The sequence below is a fragment of the Eptesicus fuscus genome, chromosome 8, assembly GCF_027574615.1.
Source record: "Eptesicus fuscus isolate TK198812 chromosome 8, DD_ASM_mEF_20220401, whole genome shotgun sequence".
NCBI classification, from domain to species: domain Eukaryota; kingdom Metazoa; phylum Chordata; class Mammalia; order Chiroptera; family Vespertilionidae; genus Eptesicus; species Eptesicus fuscus.
In genome coordinates, this window is record NC_072480.1 from 89,407,810 (window position 1) to 89,427,715 (window position 19,906).

A 19,906-nucleotide genomic window follows, 5' to 3' on the forward strand; every position below is an offset into this window, starting at 1 on the left:
GCTTAGTAAGCACAAGCAAGGCAGACGCAAAGCGGTTTCAAGGTTATGCCACTGCGTTTCACTCTGAACAGCCACCAGAAACTCTAAGTCAGGGGTCCTCAAACTTGTTAAACAGGGGGCCAGTTCACTGTCCCTCAGACCGTTGGAGGGCCGGACTATAGTTTAAAAAAAACTATGAACAAATTCCTATGCACACTGCACATATCTTATTTTGAAGTAAAAAAACAAAACGGCAAAAACACCCGCATGTGGCCCGCGGGCCGTAGTTTGAGGACGCCTGCTCTAAGTATTAAGTAATAGTGCTGCCATTAAAGAATATATTTTGAATACTTCCCAAGTATAACATCAGATCTACAAATGTACGTTAAAAAGCTCACATGCTGTTAAATGTTTATGAGACAGCAACTATGTTATTTTAGCAATTCCTAACTTAGATTACCCAGGCAGGACTGTATTTTAGATTACTTTCCTGATCCAAATTAACTTCAAAATTTTTGAAGTTAATTCAGTAGGGGCTAAAAGCAAGAGAGGAGTGAAATAATTAAATCAATAATTTCTCTTACTTGCCTCAACTCTTTCCTGAAAAAAACAAAAAAAAAAAAGCTTTCAATAGATGATGGTGTATGATGCGTAGAAGTCCCCAGAGTTCTTCAGGTTAGGATTTCAACTTCCAGCTTGGGTTTAAAGGCAGGAAGTCAAAATTGCCAAGGACCAAAATAGAGCCGAACAGGAAGACCAGGAATGTGTGGGTTGGTGTGTGGAGTGTGTGGGCTACGCACCCTGCACACGGCGACAGGAAGAAGGGGAGAAATGATAGCCCAGAACAATACACCTCAAAAGTAGGCTTCAGCTTCAAAAAGAACTGCCAGCACGAGGGGACCCCCCGGAATGGAACCTGAGAAACTGCAGTGTGCGTTTTAGGGTTTGGGGAGGGGTGAGGACAGAGACTGGAACTGGGTCTTAGCAAACATACACATCACAAGAAAGGGCTGCTGCTTGGCAACAAATCAACACCGAAAATGGGACATAATTGGAGGAAATTTAATTTCTAAATAGGAGAACAAAAGGGACAAAGGACAGGCCCGGGACCGCCACTGCAAATGCAATTATCTCCCCCATCTCCAGGAGAGCTGCGAATTGGAAATCCAATAGAATGCTGTCCCCACCCCCAAAGCCCTACTGAAGGACAGAGATATCCTCCAGGGTGAGAGGTCAAACATTCTCTCCAAAGGGAAGATAAGCAACTCCATCATAATACACATATGTCTTAAAAAAAAAGATATGGACACGGAGGAGTTCTAGCAGAACTGAAAAGCAGAAAGGGAGACACAGTCCATCCAATGGAAGACTTAAAAAAAACACCAAAAAACAAATATCTTAAAAAAAAAATTGGAGATACCCACTGAAGTGGGGGAGCAGTAGAAGGTGTTATACAGTCTAACGATAAAATAATTCTGAATCCATCTTCATGGGAAAAGCATACGTTCAATCTGGGCTACAATACGGTAGACCAGGTATTGTAACTTAGGTCATGAATGAGCTCAGCTGAGTGAGCGAGGGAAAAGAAACCATCTCTGGGGTCTCGGCCCAATTTGCTCCTGGGAAGCACCCCCGTCTCCACCCAACTCCAAGTCCCTCTTCAAGGCAACCTGCTGATCCTGTCTAGCACTACAGCCATTCTTGGCCTGGACTCATGAGGTTTGGCTCATGTATTAAAGAAGGCTGGCCGTGACCTCTAGCTCCAACGGAGAGAACGCTGCCATTGCTACAGGAACCAGCCTGCTATTTTATTATCCTAGAAGGAGAGAAGAACTAAAGACCTGTTTTAAAATAACTATTAATTGTGAGAAGAGTTCAACATGAAAACAAATTTAAGTGACATCATTTCAACTGGATCTTTTAGAGATTTTGTCACAGGGTGGCTAACTGTCTCATTGCATCTCCTTCCTTCTTCATTAATGAAAAAGGTGTATTTTTAAAATGTGAATCAACCAAAATTATGTTTGCGCTTTACGAGAGCCTGACAATCCCTTAAAGTTCTTCTTGGAGGTTTGAACTGTCCTGTTTTTGTAAGACAGGTAGCACCCACCAGTGCCAGGCATCCTTGTTGATGCTGGATTAACACTATCTGCTCCATCAGTTGACGGGGTGGCTGGATGGATGGTAAATGAATAAAGGAGAGAGAGACTCCTAGTGTGGCCATCGCAGTAGTATTATTACAGAGGCAAAGAATGGCTCAGTGGGAAGAAGTCCTGGAAGTCATTTCATTTACTCTCAATTTAGGAACCACTTCATTATTCACCCAACCTCTGCCTGAAAATTACTCGTAAAATGGAGCTCACTCGTTCACAACTGTAATTCTCTTTCAATGATTTAATACAGAGAATGATAAAACTCTCATCTAAACGAACAGCCTATTCTCATCTCGCTGTGCAGAGCACACTCCACCCACACAGGGCGGCCAGGGGCCGAGCGTGATGGAGACTTGAAGTGCTCCGTGCCCTTGCCCTCAGCACCCCAGGGCACTGACGAGAAAACGAAGTAGTAAAACTTCAGCCCAGATCCTAATTACTTTTTAAAAGGCCCATTTTTCTTCATTAAAAAATTGAATGGCTAGGAGAAATAGTATCAAAAATGACAATCTCAAAAAAGTGAAAAGCCTAATTACAAACTGCAACACAAGCCCAAGAGGTTTAGAATAAAGAGCTCTTAACAAACCATCAAGAAAAGCACAATCAACTCAGGAGAAAAACGGGCAACAGACTTTACCGAAGAGTAAACATCTGGCCAGATGATATGGAAAAATGTGCCCTGTATCATCAATGATTAGGGAAATGGAAGTCAAACCCTGAAAGATATTTTATACCCATTTGATTGGCCAACATTAAAGTCTGACAATATCAAGTGTTGAGAATACACGGTGGGAATGAAAATCGGCACATTTTTTAAAAACCTGCCTTATCAAATCAAATACACATATTCTCTATTACCCAGTCATCCTACCCTTAGGTATACATGTAAGATAAGTTACTGCACATGTACCACAAGAGTACCACAAGAAGGCATAAGAATGTTTGAAACATCTTACCTTATAATAGACAAGTATGCAAATTGACCGCACCTTCGCCACGCCCACCAACCAAGCCACGCCCATCAACCACGCCCACCAGGAAACCGTTGCAGGGACGCTGGGTGTGGCGGAGCCCAAGGCCGGGAAAGCCGCCCGAGCCCAAGGCCGCCGCCCAGGGCCAAGCCCGGACCCTGAAAGAAGGCAGAAGGCAGTGGCCACAGCCAAGGCCTGGGTCCCCGGTGCCGGCAGAAAACTGGTGCTGGCAGCCAGGTGAATGAAGGTCTATTGCACGAATCTTTGTGCAAATGGGCTACTAGTTACAGTTTATAAAAGCAAGACAGAAAAACCAAAATGCCCAGCAGAGTGAATATATAAATAAACTGTGCTGTAGTCACACAATGGATGTTATACAACAGTGACAGCAGTATAGGGACACAGTCCAGGGAAGAATCTTAATATAAGAAGTGAAAATATCAAGTTCTACAAGTTTACATAGAGCACACGGACCCTTTTGGTAAAGGAAAACAAGTTTATAAAAGGAAAGCCAAAAAAAAAAAAAAGAGAGAGATAAACAGGTTTCAGGAAGATGGTGATTCTGGGTAGGGGAGTGGCAGAGGGAGAGCACACGGTTGTGTTATTAACAAGATCCTAGCTTTTGCTTTGAGTGGTGGGGGTCTTAGGTGCTTGCCACACTGTGTGCTTTTTTTTAATGAAGGAAATAGCTAAGTATATAAGAAACTGTCTGAAAGTAAATAACAGATCAATAATAATTATGAACCAAGAATATGATTATGCTAACATTAAAAAATATATTTTTATTGATTTTAGAGAAGGAGAGAGAGATAGAACCATCAATGATGAAAGAGAATCACTGATTGGCTGCCTCTTGCACGCCCCCTCCTGGGGATTGAGACCGCAACCCAGGCATGTGCCCTTGACCAGAATCGAACCTGGGACCCTTCAGTCCGCAGGCCGATGCTCTATCCACTGAGCCAAGCTGGCTAGGGCTATGCTAACATTTTTTACAAATGGTGCTTCCGGCTCACCTTCATAAAGCTGTGCATACTGGGGGAAACCCGTTGCCCGTAGCCAATCACAAGCTTCTTTGGCTTCAATTTCTGCAATAGAACAGAAAACAAAGAGGTTAAGTCATGTGTACCTCAGCATGCTGCTTCTTCCTTAATAAGCTCTGATATAGTTATGCAGGCAAAACATGGATGTCTGTTGGTAACAAATAAGCCCCCAAACCCCCTTAATTCAAATGATTTAAAATTTTGTGCATCTTTCCAGACTTTTAAAAATGCATATAATTATCCATCTTTCCTTAAAAAGGGGGGGGGGGGGAAAGGGGGAGATCCTAGCACTAGGTTACCCTGTGCTGCTTCTGTTCCGGTTATTAATGATTATGGCCTAACCTGGTTTACTTTTCACATCAACAGAAGGCCACCAAGTAGAAGGACACCCCGGCAGAGCACCAGACTGACCTTCAGCCACCTGATGGGATGCACTGGGGTAACAGGTCTTTAGATGCAGTTACAGGAGGAGGTCCGGGCTGTCAGATGACTTGGGGGTATTAATTCAATAAACCCCACAATCCTGGGAGGCTGACATGCCCAATAAAGCTTTTATTTCCCTGTGATTAACATCTTGTAGAATGTAGATAGTTTTGATAAACAGAAAGGCCAAGTGCAACTGACGCATTACTATGTTCAAACTCATTCAAGGACGTGGTCACAATTCTGTTAAAACTGACTCACATAGGAGGTCAGGGCACATTCATGAGTTTCTCTGCTTACACAACAAACATTCTTTTAAAACAAACAAACATATTTTTATTGATTTCAGAGAGAGGAAGGGAGAGGGAGAGAGAGAAATATCAATGATGAGAATCATTGAACCCTGACTTCCTGGTTCATGGGTCGAAGCTCAACCACTGAGCTACACTGGCCAGACAATATTCTTAAAAAAAAAAAAAAGTTTTAATTGATCTTTTAGAGAGAGAGAAAGAGGGAGAGAGAGAAACATCGATGAGAGAGTACACTGATAGGCTGCCTCGTGCATGCCCCCCACTGGGGATGTAGCCCGAAACAAGGGAATGTACTCCAAGCAGGAATTGAACCAGCAACCTCTTGGTGCACAGGAAAATGCCCAACCAACTGAGCCACACCGACCAGGGTTCCTTTATTATTATTATTATTATTACTTTTAGTAATTTTCTTTAACATAGTTGATTTTTTTTTTTTTTTATTGTTTAAAGCAGTGGTCGGCAAACTGCGGCTCGCGAGCCACATGCTTTGTGAGCCGTGGTTTGCCACTCTGTTGACTAATGAGTTTGCCGACCACTGGTTTAAAGAATTACATACAGTAGTACATATATCTCCTTTTTTTCCCTTCCTTTCCCCATTGACCTTCCCCTTTTTAGAGAGAGGGAGAAGGAGAGAAACATCGATGTGAATGCCCAACATCCATAGGCCGCCCTCTGCACGCGTGCCATTGGGGATCGAATGCGAAACCAAGGCATGTGCCCTTGACCGGGAATCAAAAGGGCAACTTCCTGGTACACTGGACGATGCCCAACCAACTGAGCCACACTGGCCAGGGCAAGAATATTCTTTCAGTTCTTCTTCCCACCTTCACCAGGCCATCAGACTACATAGGTATCTAAGGCTATTCACTCATTTATAATTGTCTCAGCATTGCTTAATTTGTTCCTAATTCAAACCTTCATTTAGCATCTCTCCTCTGGGCCAGACGCGAGCCCACCTTGGAGAAGTATATCCCTTATTTTTGCATGGTAACTTAATGGTTTCAAAGCATTTGGGGCCTATTATTTCAAGAGTTCCTGGCCTTTAAGGAAAGGTAATTATGAACGCCCAAATTCATGAAAGCAGATAGGAATGTCCTTACTGAGCCGTCTAGCAACCTGCTATCTTCTGATGAGTTAGTTAATGCCCAGCTACCAACAACTACGGCAGTAGAGTGGAAAATCGACATGGCAGAGTTTACTTCCATGAATCTTTTACTATAAAAGCAGCAGCATCAAACACCAGATTCAGGGCTGAATGGGGGTGAAGGATCAAGTGACATAAACTCAATGTTTGCACTGCATGGAAGAACAAGTAGAATTGTCCAATGGGAATTATCTGGGTTTAACTTTTTTTTTTTTGTATTTATACCCATATCTTGTCTCAGAAAGAAATTAAGAAAGCTTTAAATAAAACCATAAAATAAACATTTTCTAGAAAACGATATTGCTGGAAAAATATACGGTGTCCCAAGAAAACATACACATGCTTTTCTGTAGATCCTATTATATTTTGAAAATGAAGTGTATTTTAATAAACACTGCCTTTGTAATTATTCAAAGTACATATACATTTTTTTTTGGATTCCCTACAATAGCTCAACATTTTATTTTAAAGAATGAGGAAATCACTTTTTCTCTATCTCTATGCCCCCCCCCCCTCAAAGACAGACATGGAAAAAAAGAGGAGCTGTTTGTTTTTAGAAAATATTTTAAATAACTCAGTTGCTGACTATTTAGCGATTATTTCTGTTGAACAGATTGTCAGACATGGAACAACAGATGGTTAAAAAGTAAATGTTCTTGTTTTCTTAATATTTCAAGTGGTGAGTGACTAGAAATTCTCAATGGCCACGTTTTTGGGCTGTGTTCAGACATGACACCAGGTCACAGCACGCGCGCGCACACGCACACACACACACACACCCCAGCCTTAATTAGACACCGATCACCAGCCAATGCTGCCACTTGTTTAGAGCATGTTCCCAATGTTCTTATTAAAATGGCTTTATGCCAAGAGGCACGAAAGATACAAGGTACCGTTTTTTCTAAAAAATCTTGACATTTATTTATATACTCGTAATGCTTTACAAATTACAGAGTGCTGTCACATACATTACTCACTTAAGGACCCGTGTGACTTCGGGAACTCATAAATGCCTATTGCTGCCTCGCCACTCTCTTACTCATTTTCCACCGCTGAGAAAATGAAATGCTCCCAGATGACCAAAAACCGATCGAAAAAAGATGGTGTCTAGATTGTCGCTCTTCTCAGAGCCACTCAGTTAGGAAAAGGTGATGTGAACAGGTGAAGACTTGCCTCCCCAGCAGAGAAGGGAACGAAAGGCTTACAGGGCTAAAAGGCAGCACGTTCAAGAAGTGCAGAGCCAGTGACTTTGCCCTTCCTTTTCCTTACCCTAAAATGGATGAGAACCTGTCTTTCTTTTTAGATATGAAACCATGGGAAATAGATAAGCCCATATCTATTTTGCATTGAAAAATGTCCATGCATAAAAAATTAGGCTGCCTAACAAATGAGAACTTAACCTGCTGTTTCTGTAGAAATCAGAATAAAAAAAAAAATGGTAAGCATTGTAAAAAGTTGTCACTGATTTTTAAACTAAGACTACTTAATTGATTTCACTCCCACCCCCTTCCAATTACTACCAAGAGAAAATGGTAGTAATCCAATATAAGTACTGAGTTTTTTAAAATAAAAATTTTCCAGCCCGGCTGGTGTGGCTCAGTGGTTGAGCACCAACCCAGGAAGTAGGAGGTCACTGGTTCGATTCCCGGGAGGCCACATGCCCGGGTTGCAGGCTCCATCCCCAGGAGGGGGCGCACAGGAGACAGTCGATTGATGATGTTCTCTCTCATCAATGTTTCCATCTCTCTATCCCTCTCCCTTCCTCTCTCTAAAAATCAATAAAAACATTTAAAAAAAAAAAAAGAAAGAAAAAAGAAAAATTTCTAAAAATTTTACTTAATAAGAAATGAACTAATGTCTACAATCCAAGTCAGATTGGGAATACCCTTTCTAATTTCACCCCTCTGACCCAGGCCATTACTTTCTCTCTTGTCTCCGAACTAAAACTCTAGGTCTCCAATTCTCTCCTCTCTGAGGATCCATCCAACCCTGGCTCATCAGATTTCCTAAGTTACGGTTGTGATCTTGTCTCGAACGAACTTCCTGGAACTCCACTGCTTAGAAAATCAAGTCTAAACACCTCCATGCGGCTGTCAAGGCTCTTCGTGTGGCATCCAACCGAATTTTCCAGCTCCCTGTCCGCCTCGGTATCCCAGCCAAAGCAAACTTGGTGCTCATCTTCCCACACCTCTCTGTGACTACTCTGGCCTGAAATGCTTCCCCAGCCTCTCAAGGTCAACTATCACCCGTCCTTCAAGGCTTAGCCCAAATGCTGCCTCCTCTGGGCAGTCTTCCCAGATGCCTCCCCACAATTTTATCAGTAGCGAACTTTTACTGAGTGCATATTACGTGCAAGGCCCCTCTCCTAAGCACTTAATGCATACTAATTCATACTCCTCAGGCTGATTCTAACACATAGATTACCGGTATCATCCCCAAGACATACAAATAGGGAAATCACCAGTTCTTAAAAATGTGCTTTCTTTCATTCAGAGGCCATCGTAGGATAGAGAACTAAGACACACAGAAATGAACAGGATAGGTTCTATCCTTAAAAAAATATGTCTATATAACAATAGACACTCAAAATATTAAAGAAAACCAGGTACATGCTTCATCCCTTCCGTCGCAGGAACTGCCCCAGGCCTGGCTTTCGGAGATCTCTACCGGGCACTGGATGTGAGTGGTGGTGTGAAAACTGTAAGGATGGTTTTTTAGAAACATTCCCCACCAGGCGCAAATGCACGTCAGAAACGAAAAACACAATGGGAATACAATGTCACTTTTGTACCTGGGTTTTCTCTAAGCAAACAACAGACAAATGTGGTTAAGGAGGAAACAGGAAATTTTGATTGGAAACAGCTTTAGTGGTCAGTTGTGGGAGATGAATGAGGCCCTTTTGTGTGTGACTGGGAACCATCAGGCCATATTTGCACATTTCCTGGCATGGTGGGATGACCCTGTCGTCCCCTTCCCCCTCAGTTTCTGTAAGTGAGACAGAAATTCCCCAACCCCGTCATCATTCTGTTAAACCCGCTGCTCTTCGCAGGTTGAGCAACAGTGACTGAGTGGAAGCAGGAAGTGACTACTGCCCTAGCTGGTCTGGCTCAGTGGCCACAGCACGGACGGGAGGGTCCCGGGTTCGATTCCCATCAAGGGAAAGTACCTTGGTTGTAGGCTGGATCCCTGGCCCTGGTCCGGGCGCGTGCGGAAGGCGACCAACTGATGTGTCTCTCTCACATCAGTGTTTCTCTCTCTCTGTCTCTCCCCCTCCCCCTTGCACTTTTTCTAAAAACCAATGGAAAAATACCCTTGGGTGAGGATTAACAAAAAATAAAGTAAATCTTCACAGTGGGCACTCTCAGGTTCCCTGACTCCTTTAACAACATGCCACCTACCCCACAACCAGGGCTCAAGGCAAATAAATGCTGCCCGAATTTCTCCCTTAAACAAAAGCCTAAGGAATTAGAGGACTAATTCAGACTAAGAACTATGACTTGAAGCCTTTTCTCTTTACAATTAATAAAAATAAATGTCAAACACACACAAATGCCGAAGACTGGTTATCAGGAGTTACCTACGTGGAATGGACTTAGGTGGGCCAAGTCAGATTGCAGCATTTATATATTCATATTTATTAAACGCTAATGTTACCTAATCCCAGCAAAGATTTGGACTGGCAACTAGAAGCATTCCTACCCTCACGTGCCTAAAAGAATTCTAAAGCCCTGCTGTGCGGATTCTGAAAGAAACCAGCTAGGAAGCTTCTGAAAGACCTGTTGCTACGAACTCCGTGTCTAAGGCCATCTGGCCTGAGAGCAGCTGACTCAAAGCCACTGTTCGATATGTTCTAGTCCGGCCATGCATGGAAGTGGGGCCAATCTCCATTCCCCCTTTACTCAATATTCAGTTACTGAACATCTGCTAAGTATGCTGCCGGCTCGGCTCAGGGACAATCCGAGACACAGGTTCCTGCCCCAAAGCAGGAAGCCAACTGGAAAGGTAATTCCCCGTGGAGTGGTGGTTGCCTGACGATCCTCTATTGAGGACAAATTGGTTTCCTGAGGGCCATTAACAGGCCCACGTGTGTGTTAGGTCCCAAGTGACTATACAGGCGGCACCAAAGAGTCACCAAGCCAAAGTCCTAATGGCCATGTGCCCTCGTCTGGGGGTCCTTACAACACTCGACACTCGTCTGTCACCCCATCTCCCTCAGGCTAAGCGATCCACCTTTACTGGCCTCTTCTCACCGCCCGCCCCCCGCCCCCCGTAAGCTCTGATATATCTCCCATGCACCTACAACAGTGTGGGGTATACAGCAGTTGCTCAATAAGTAAACATGACACAATCAATATGCTACAATACGATTTTTGTTCCAGTAAAATGGTCTTAATTTTTCCGACCAGGATGCACAATAAGAAATACATTTTACAGTGTAACCTTGGACCTGCATGTATGCAGGTAATGTGTATCAATATATGCATGCCTTCATGGAGAAAAGCACACTGTGTATGTACACGCATATGTCCAATTGAAATAAGTTTCACCAAGTAACACGGTAAGTGATGCAGCCTTACATTTTTCTATTTTATTTTGAACATGTTATTTGTTACCCACCAAAGCAACCAATTTGAAATACATTATTTTCATAGAAAGAAAAAAAGGGAAGAAAAATAAAGATAGATTGGAAGGAAGGAAGAAAGGAAGGGAGGAAAAGAAAGACAGAAGGAAGGAAGGAAGGAAGGAAGGGAGGGAGGGAGGGAGGGAGGGAGGGAGGGAATAAGGACTTGTGTACAGTACAGAGGAGAATGTGATGTGACACAGGAGAGACCTCTATGAATTCAGAGGTGGGAGGGGGAGAGGGGGGGTTAAGATTGGATGGTGGGAGAAGAGGTTGGGAGCAGGGACAGAATGAGCCAGGTGGAGAGATGGGGAAGCACACGTGTTTGGGAAGGAGCGGTAAATAGTTGGATTTACCGTAACACAGCAAAGGAAGAGGGGGCATGAAGTGGGAAGTTGATGTAAGCATCTCATCGCCTGGTCAACCAATGAGCAACCAGCTCCATTTCCTCAGATGGAAAATAGCTTTGCAGCTGAGCCTCCCAAACTCTTTCTAATAATCCATCGTAGAAAGGGGGACAAGTATACCCTAACAGGTCAGGAAAACTGGCCCAGGAAAGAATCCATTGTTCAGTTAAGCAGCTTTAAGAAAATAATCTCTCTGGACCTATTTCCTCATCTGTAATCCTGGGGCTGCCAGAGGCTTTGCAGATCCCCCGGGTTTCAGTCTGAGGTTTCCTTTATGCTCAGTCCCCCCTTCTCACGGACAACCAAGAAGAATAGGTTTCATTCCTACGGTCAGTGCCCAGATTTACTACCAATTTCACAAATACATTATTCTTCCTCTCAAAAATCAGGACCATAGTACAGCTTCCAGCCCAGATTTTGTAAATTCACTTTTAAAGCATGAACCGGTTCTTAGAGTAAGAACTGGAAGTTTGGGGGAGTTTTCTTTTTAAGTTTTTTTTTTTTTCTTTCTTTCTTTTCCTGCTTGAAGTTTGGAAGTAGATATGTTGCTTTCTAGTAAAAAATATTCCTAGAAATAATCTAAAGGGGGGAAAGGACCCATTTCCCGCACTGATGTGATGACAACTTAATAAATAGCTTCGCCCTGAAAGAAGGGGATCTTGGGAGGCGCGCCCTGCAAGCCTGAACCTGGGAGTAAGCACATGGCGTGACACTCGGCAAATGCAAAATTAAATCATGTGAAATCCCCTTTGGGGATCATTTAGTTCGAGTGTCTGCGAAATACTGTTTTTAACACAAACCAAAGAAAGGCAAGTAGCTCACGTAAAAACATACACGCTCTTCCCTTGCAAGGTGCACAGCTCAGCATTAATTCGGGCCCATGTAAGACACGGTTTTATCAGCCACTCCAGACCTGAGCTGATCCAATGACTTCCAGGAACAGAAAATATCTCCCCACGAATCAAAGTTGGCACTTACTACCCAGCACAAAGAAGTCCAACTGAAACGAAAATAAACTATTAAGGAAATGCATCCTGCATCATCACCTCTTTCGATTTCATTTCAATCTGGGGCAGATGGAAATGATTCGTTTACACATGCGAGTGCATACACACATTTTTAGTATTCTATGTCAAATACTTATGCGTTTCAAACCATGCATTAAGAAAAATAGTTTGAAGTAGCTCTTAAAATACTAAGCCCTTTAAAGATGATACCTGCACAGATTAAGAAGGCAATCTGAAGAAACAATCTAAATAATTCTTTTAAGGGCCCTTATTTTTTCAAGCTTCCTTTTTTTGTGTGTGTGTAAAGTGATGCATCTGTGTTAAGATTCTATAGTCCATCTCCTTTATTGCTTAAGGCAAAATACCTTGTTACAAATCTAAAGTAACCCTACCCTCTCCATCATTAAAAGCTGGCAAGCACATCGATTCTTCCTTTTAACATGTTAACAAGCTAACTCTACTAAGGTCCCACCCACCTACCCCCAATCTTTGGTGTTTGCCCTAAATTCTAGGGTGGAATAGCACAGGGAATAGAAAATACTGTGCAATTTGTACTGCTACAAAAAACCCGTAGATTAGAAATAAAGGGAATAGAGTGAGGAATTCTAAAGAAACTGTCCATCCCTATTTCAGATGATTCTGACAAAGAGAAAAAAAGAAAAGAAAATCAAGAATCAAATAAAAAATCAAGTTGCCTTATCGGACAGCAGTGAAAACAAACGCAGGGCAGATCGTGGTCCATGCAAGCCATCTCTAGCCATTCCTATGTCTAACCTCCAACAGGTAATGCTGTTCAGTTGGACTGTTTTGTGCCAAAAGGTATTTTCAAAGGTAATACCGTCTTTTAAGAATTATTGTCATCAAAATTACTTATTACCCCCCCAACACATAGCATCTGAGGGTGAAAATCTGGTTCAGCTACTCCTATCGAGTTTAGGAACCCTTCTGGTCTGATAACTGAAACATTTCCCCTCCAAACACATTAAGAGCCTCATGTTGTTGCTGTCCCCGCTTTGTTGACACATCCGACAGGAAGGGGGATGAAGTTCCATTCAATTCGCAGGTGACCTTGGCCTAGTCACTGAACTTCCCCACTTCTCAGCAGGGAAGAGGCAATGTTTTTCCAGGCTGCTCTGCCAAGTTCTGGAATTTCCCACGCAGTGACTTTTACAAACACAAGGACTAGGCAAGATCCCTTTTCCACACCAGACAGTTTGTAAAAGAAAGGTGCGTGGGGAGTGCCCCTTAGGAGTTCACGGCTTCCCCAGACGCTGGAGGTGGCGAGGATTTCAGAATTTCCGTGATTTCAGAATTTCAGCACCTTCTATCCACTTTACCCCCTGGCTGTGACAAAAGGCACGAGTGGCCGTGGTGCGGCCCGGCGCAGGGGCCCAGGCCTTCTCACCTCCAAGCCCCTTCCCCTCTCCCCAGCTTCCTGAGTGCAGCCGCCTGAGAAATGCTACAACCTCAGGGTGTGGAAAACCTTTGTCCCTCAGACATCCTCTGGGGACGCCCGCAAGAAGGAAGGCGCCTCTCGGACAAGTCAGGAAGCAGCCTCCAGTCCTCTCCGCAGGACGCTCGGAGGCGGGGCGGGGCAGGGAACAAAACGTGGATGGGAGGTGTCAAAGGCATCTGAGGACCGGCTTCACCCACCTCAGCCTTCAGTGAGCTTTTGATTTTTCTCCTTGGGGTGTGCATGTGTGTGCCTGTGTGTGTTTGTGTGTGTGTGTGTGTGTGTGTGTGTATGTGTGAGATAAGACCTGAAAAGGCCACCAAGCAGAGGCATGTGTGAAGGGAAAAGGAGCTTACAGGACTTTCCACAGTGAAACGCAGTCTAGTAGCCGAATAAAAACCAGAAACTGATTTCTCTGTGCTTTGGCTTGACTTTAGTTAAGTTGTCACATTGTACCTTGGGGTGCCCAAGAACATTAGTTCCTAATAGGCAGGCATTCTCATGATGCCGTTCAAATGTTTGCAGTTTCATCTGCGAGATCATTCCACCTTAGACATATTATTATTTTTTTTTTAAAAATATGTTTTATTGATTTTTTACAGAGAGGAAGGGAGAGGGATAGAGAGCTAGAAACATCAATCAGCTGCCTCCTGCACACCCCCTACTGGGGATGTGCCCGCAACCAAGGTGCATGCCCTTGACCGGAATCGAACCTGGGACCATTCAGTCCGCAGGCCGACGCTCTATCCACTGAGCCAAACCGGTTAGGGCTAGACATATTATTTAAAAAGACTGTCACTGAAGACAGCAGTACCCAGTCAGTACAGGCTAGAATACGGTACCCAGGCCCCTGGTCTACACGTCAGAGACGGAGGCTCACTCTCCATCCACTGGGCCTCCAGAGAAGGGGTGCAAAATTGACTGCTTTTCTATCCTGAACCCTAACACTGTAGCTCCCCACCTAGGAGCTCAAGTTCCCCCCGGAAACGGCGGCTACTGCAAGGCGCACGATGCCGAAGGACAAATGGTGTTTCCGAAACAGAATCCACTCCTGACAAAGGCATCTCCCTCAGCTGGGAACCGACAGCCACACACAGCTGCTTGGACACCGAGGTGTGCCATGTAGAGAGCGACCTGGACAAGGTGTTTACTCCTCAAGCCTCAGAGTCCTCCGGCCTGTGAAATGGAGACCCCCTGTACCTACTCTGGGGTGCTGCAGCAAAACATCAACGTGACCATGCATGCAAACGTGATAAATTTGACTTCTGCAATAGTAATACTATCTTGTCAAAAGCCTGCCCATTTTTTTTTATAAAACTTAAAAAAGGAGGGTCCATAATAGAAAAGGCTAACTGGTGAGCGACTCTCACAGTATATAGGCCACGTGTGCAAGGCTATCAATGTCAGTGGCAAGGAGGGAGTAGCTAGTGAGAAAAATGTAAAGGCAGCGTCGACCTAATTAAAGAACCCCAGCAGGACTACTCCCTAGTCCTTATCCTTGATCACGATAATCCTTAACAATAACATGGGTCCCCCCAAGGAAAAGCGTAGACAGCCCTTCTCAGCTGGGAATCTTACCCCTTTTACATTAATTAGATTTCTGACTAATTTGAGGGCGAAAGAAAACACCACTGATTGCATTCACACCAGCAACCCATTCCTAGAAAACATCCTTTAACCCTACATACAGCCCCATCTTCTTAAAAGAGGGACCACCCTCACTCACGTCTTTCGGTTCCTCCATAGGCAAAGGCCACAGGGTCGGCTGTAGTAAGGACAGTGGTGAGTCGCTGTGGAGAAGCATGTTCCTCCTAATTGCACAGCCGTTGAAAGAGGACCACGGACTGTGCTTTCTGGGACAGAGTGTTGGGTTATCTGCACTTGACGGTTGGGCATTAGTTCACCTCCACCTCTAAATTCGGAAATTAAACTTTCTCTCCTCCACCGCATCTCAGTTCATGGAATTCTAATTATTGGATTATGCAAACATGAAAAAGGAAAATCTCCTTTCTCCCCAGGTCTGCTTTATCATTTCAAGCACAGGCTTGGCATTATGTGCGCCTTGCTGCGAGCTACACCCGGGGCCAGGTTTTGCTAGAATGTTCTAAAGCAGCGATTTATACCTTTTCATCTCCTGGCACAAAACTAATTACTAAAATTCTGCGGCACACCAAAAATATATACTTTTTGCCGATCTGACACACACACACACAAAAGGTATAGTTTTGAATCAGTCACACCGGATGGCCATTGTTGTGTTGGCTGTTGTCATTTTTTTTATTTGACAATCCAAGGGAAAATAGGTCAGTGCCCCTGACTGAATAGTCAGGTATTGAATGTTTTAAAAATTGTTGGCGGCACACTGGTTGAAAAGCACTGTGCTAAAGCACCAAGCATTCAGTCTTGAGCGATCTGGCAACAGCCAGGGAGGAAAGGGAAACATCTGAAGTTATTTTTACTTTTGCAAGTCTTCTGGCTATACAGGGTGAATGCTAGGGTGGGTCAAGTATTGTCTGGAGCCAGCCAGGGTCTTTTTCCCCCCCTCCCCTCTCTGCATGGCCTCATTTCCGTCTTCCTGTTGCTAGGAAGGAGAACTGAGCATGAGAAACTCGTGTTTACAATACTGGACCATCCTGTCCAGCACAAGGCTCTCTTCAGAGCAGTACCACGCACTCTACCCACTGTACTCCGCATGCCCCTGCCTTCTGGACCAAGTCGCCTCCACCCTTTCCTGGGTATTTTCAAATTGCATATTTGCTCACCTAAGTCATAAAAATACCACTCTCACTTGAGCATTGCATCATGGCTTAAAATCTCCATGGGGACACCAAGGGAAACCCAAGTCCTTATTTTCGTATTTGAAACCACCTCTTGGAATCCCACCAAGCCTCGCCTCTGACTGGCGGCATCTCACGGGGGCCGGCCACATCCCCTCTAAGCCCCCGCACTGATTCTACAAATAAGAGTTTGAAAACAATTTTCACTCACTCACAGGAATACCTTGTTTAATCATAACAGGTTTTTCTGTTAATATGGTATCTTTTCCAGAAGCAACCAAACCTCCTTTTTAAATGTAAAAACATCCTTAAACCGTATTTGAAATGCAGTCTAGAACATTAACAAAAAAAAAAAAAAGAAAGGCTTTAGGTTAAAGTGCAACCGGCCTCTCACCTTTGCTCCACAAATATAGGAAAATCTTTTGACTGGACCAGTGTATTGAAACTTGGGTCACTGCCTACAATGAGCCATACATCGTTAACTACCCGTCCGTTCAACCTCTTCACTCTTTAAGGCACCTAAGTGGTGTTTCTCGTAAGATCTACAACTGGGGTGTTGAGACACAGGGAAGTCACCCAAACCACTTTCCCCATCCACGCTCCGGGGAGATTTAAATTGGGAGCTACTTATTCTGACTCTGCAGAGCTGGGAAGCCAGGTCAGCCCCTTTTGGTGTAAGGTGTCGCTCAGCTTGAAGTTAAGAGTAAGATCTGTTTTTGTCAAAAGCAAACTTGGAAAAGCAGCTGGGAGGGGAAAGCCGGTCTGCTGTGCTTCATTTGAAACTCTGAACAGTAGTACTAATCATAAAAATATGCGCCCAGGCCGGGGCCACGCGGGAAGTCTGGGATGCTACAATAAAAGTTAACACGAGCAATCGCCAACGTTTTCTCCGAAAATGTCTTGAAATAACTTCTGAGTGTACATCTGCTAACTATTTGACACTCCATCTCCAGGATTTTAGTTCTTCGATTGGGGGGGGGGGGGCGCTGACTTTCAGGGCACCCCTCCGACCATCTGCTGTAGTCTGCAAGCCAAGATGGCACTGGGTAGCCTCCACTAATTCCACACTTAGGCCTGCCAATGATCCTGCAGAGGACCAGATGGATGCGGGGTTAGTCAGCCTCTTGGAGCTGCTGATAGATTTACACTCAGAGTTCTGCTGGGCTATTATTTCCCCTCATCCTTTCAGCAGAGTTTGGGGGGGGAAAAAATGTAATTTGAGCCTCAGTAGCCTTCTGTCTCCAGAGCTGGATTTTTATTTTTTTTCTACCCAAATGCGTCATCGATGCCACCCTCGTGAATCTCTCTGTAGCGGATGGCTGTGCCTAGGCTGCATACCTTCACCCTTACCAGGGCTCAGCCAGCCTCGGAATTCTGAGAATGAGCCCATTTGCTAACCAGGCTGACTGAGGGTATCAAGACCCACGCGCAGCTAGCGTGGGACACGGTTTTCTTCTCCACGGAGCAGGCTGGCTATAGACACGGGGGTTTCCTTCTACAATAAGCCAGCACAGAGTGGGCCTTGGTGGAACATCGGCACCAGACACGGCTGCGACGAGCCAGCCTCCCGCCCCCGGGCTCCAACTCGAACTCCCCTCGTGACAGGGGGCCGAGCTCTGGGAGGACACGTAGCCGGGCCGGCTCGCTGCAGCCCAGGGTGCAGCTCCTTCGGCAGGATCAAAAGTTCGTCCGGCCCGTGACGTCGGAGGTGGGGACAAGGTCACAGAGGGTGGCCGGGCTCCAAAAGGCCGTCGCCTGGCTCCGAGGGGAAAAAAAAAAAAAAAAAAAAAAAAGCCGGGCCGGGAGGCGTGCTTCCTTCCTTTCGCGGCCCCGGGACCGCTCTGCGCGGGCGGGCGCCCCCTCCGGGGCCAAGGGCGTGGGCATCTCCGCGGGACGTTTTCCCAAACCGCTGCACCGCCCCAGCGCGGGGAGCCAGGGACCCCGCAGCCGGTCCCGCACGCACCCCTCACGCGCAACCCGACCGTGGGGCTCGCACAGGAGCTCCGACACGCTCCAGGGGCGGCAGCCATCAGACTCTTTCCTGAGTTATTTCAACAAAACGGTTTGAAATGAAAACAAGTTTTTCATTAACTTACGTTCAGGTTGTCTTTTTTTTTTTTTTTAATTTCCAAATGCCACCACGACCTAAACGTCCCTAAATAATCAACTTTCCTTCCTATGGCGAAGGAAAGCAAGTACCGGGCCTTGAGAGGTCCCCGAAGGAAAGATTCTCTCTAGAAAGCGGTCCCGCCGAGCACGGTCCTCGGAGTTTCCAGCGGGTTGGGGGGCCGCCGGGCTCTGCGCCCCACGCCTGGCTCTGCACCCCCAGCCCGGCCCGAGGTCCCGAGCCGCAGCAGGAAGCGAACGTGGGCTTCACCTCATTAGTCGCGGTCTGCTCCCCTCCCAGCCCGCACCCCTTCCCGGAGCCCCACGGGACGCGCCAGCCCGGGAGTCCCAGGCAATGAGCCCCCAGGAGACATGGCCCGAGATGAAGACCTCCCCCCGCCCCCCCCAAACCCCTTGTGTTCCCCACACTCCACCTCCTCCACGCCAAGAAACTCGGGCGACTCGGTCCCAAGCCTCCTCGGAAAGCGTTTCAAAAGCACAGAACGCCAGGCACCGACTTGACAAGGTGGGGTGACACTTCCTCCGCGGCGGGTCCCGTCCGCAGCTGGCTCCCGCCGCTGGCCCAACGGCAAGGCACAAGTCTAGCTTACGTGTTAGGATCATGGTGTCCGGCCTCTTCCTGCACATCAAGTGCGGCGGGGGGCGGCAGGCGCACGGGGGGGAAATCGAGGTACCGGCCCGAGACACCTGGGCTTCCGCGCCGCGACTCACGGCTGCACCCCGGGCGAGCGCCCCAGCGGTCCTCAGCGCATCCTTGCTCGCCTCTCGGTGCCCCTCGCCGCGGCCCCGGAAAGAAGGCAGGGATTTTTCAGAGGTGGAAAGGGCAGGGCGCTCAGGGAACCCGGCGAGAAGCCCGGGATCGGTTACGCCGGCTACGAAGATCGGCCATAGCCGGGGCAGCAGCGAAGCGCACTCGCACCGGCGGCTGGAGCGCACTGCCTCTAGCGCGACCTCCCCGCCGCGCCCGCCCGCACTACCCACCCCGAGGGGAGGGGCCGGGCGGGGCAACCTGGCTCCCGCCCCACCTCCTAGGTAGCCAGCCACTGCCTTTTGCAGCCGGCAGGCTCCGCCCACTCAGCCAGCCCCGCCCACTGTCCCCGCCCCGCTCCCTCCCCGCGGCCGGGTTCGCCAGCCTCGGCCTCGGGCGGTCCTCCGGCCCCGCCCCCCCCCCGCCCCCCCCGCCCCGCCTCGGCGGGAGCTGGAATGTTATCCTGGGGGATGTGCACGTCTGCAGCAGGAAACGCCTAAAGGTCTCCAACTATTGGAGCCTGAGGCAAAGGCAAAGGCAAAGGCTGGACCCACGAGGCGTCTACTTCTCCGGGAGGTCTCCGCTGGACCCCCGCGCACTTTTCCTGTTTTTCTTGGTAGTTCTGCACACTTTTGAAAAGTCTTAGTAATTCTCCCTTTTAGGACCGCATACATCCACGGGAACAGAGGGGACGTGGGGAAGTAGGGATAAAGCAGCCTTTTCCGGTCTGTAAAATGGGGAAAGG

General features: G+C 46.5%; 1 protein-coding gene across 1 annotated transcript in view; it reads right to left on the minus strand.

The window, feature by feature from the left end:
* Positions 1-19,374, minus strand: part of DLC1 (DLC1 Rho GTPase activating protein) — a 48,732-nt gene extending 29,358 nt beyond the window's left edge. Inside the window, exons 1-2 of the mRNA XM_054720092.1 lie at positions 19,004-19,374; positions 4,117-4,188 (exon numbers count right to left, since the gene is read on the minus strand). Of these exons, the coding sequence (XP_054576067.1) occupies positions 4,117-4,188; positions 19,004-19,040 (109 nt within the window). The 5' untranslated portion in view covers positions 19,041-19,374. The remainder of the gene's footprint in view (positions 1-4,116; positions 4,189-19,003) is intronic.
* Positions 19,375-19,906: the final 532 nt, after the last annotated feature.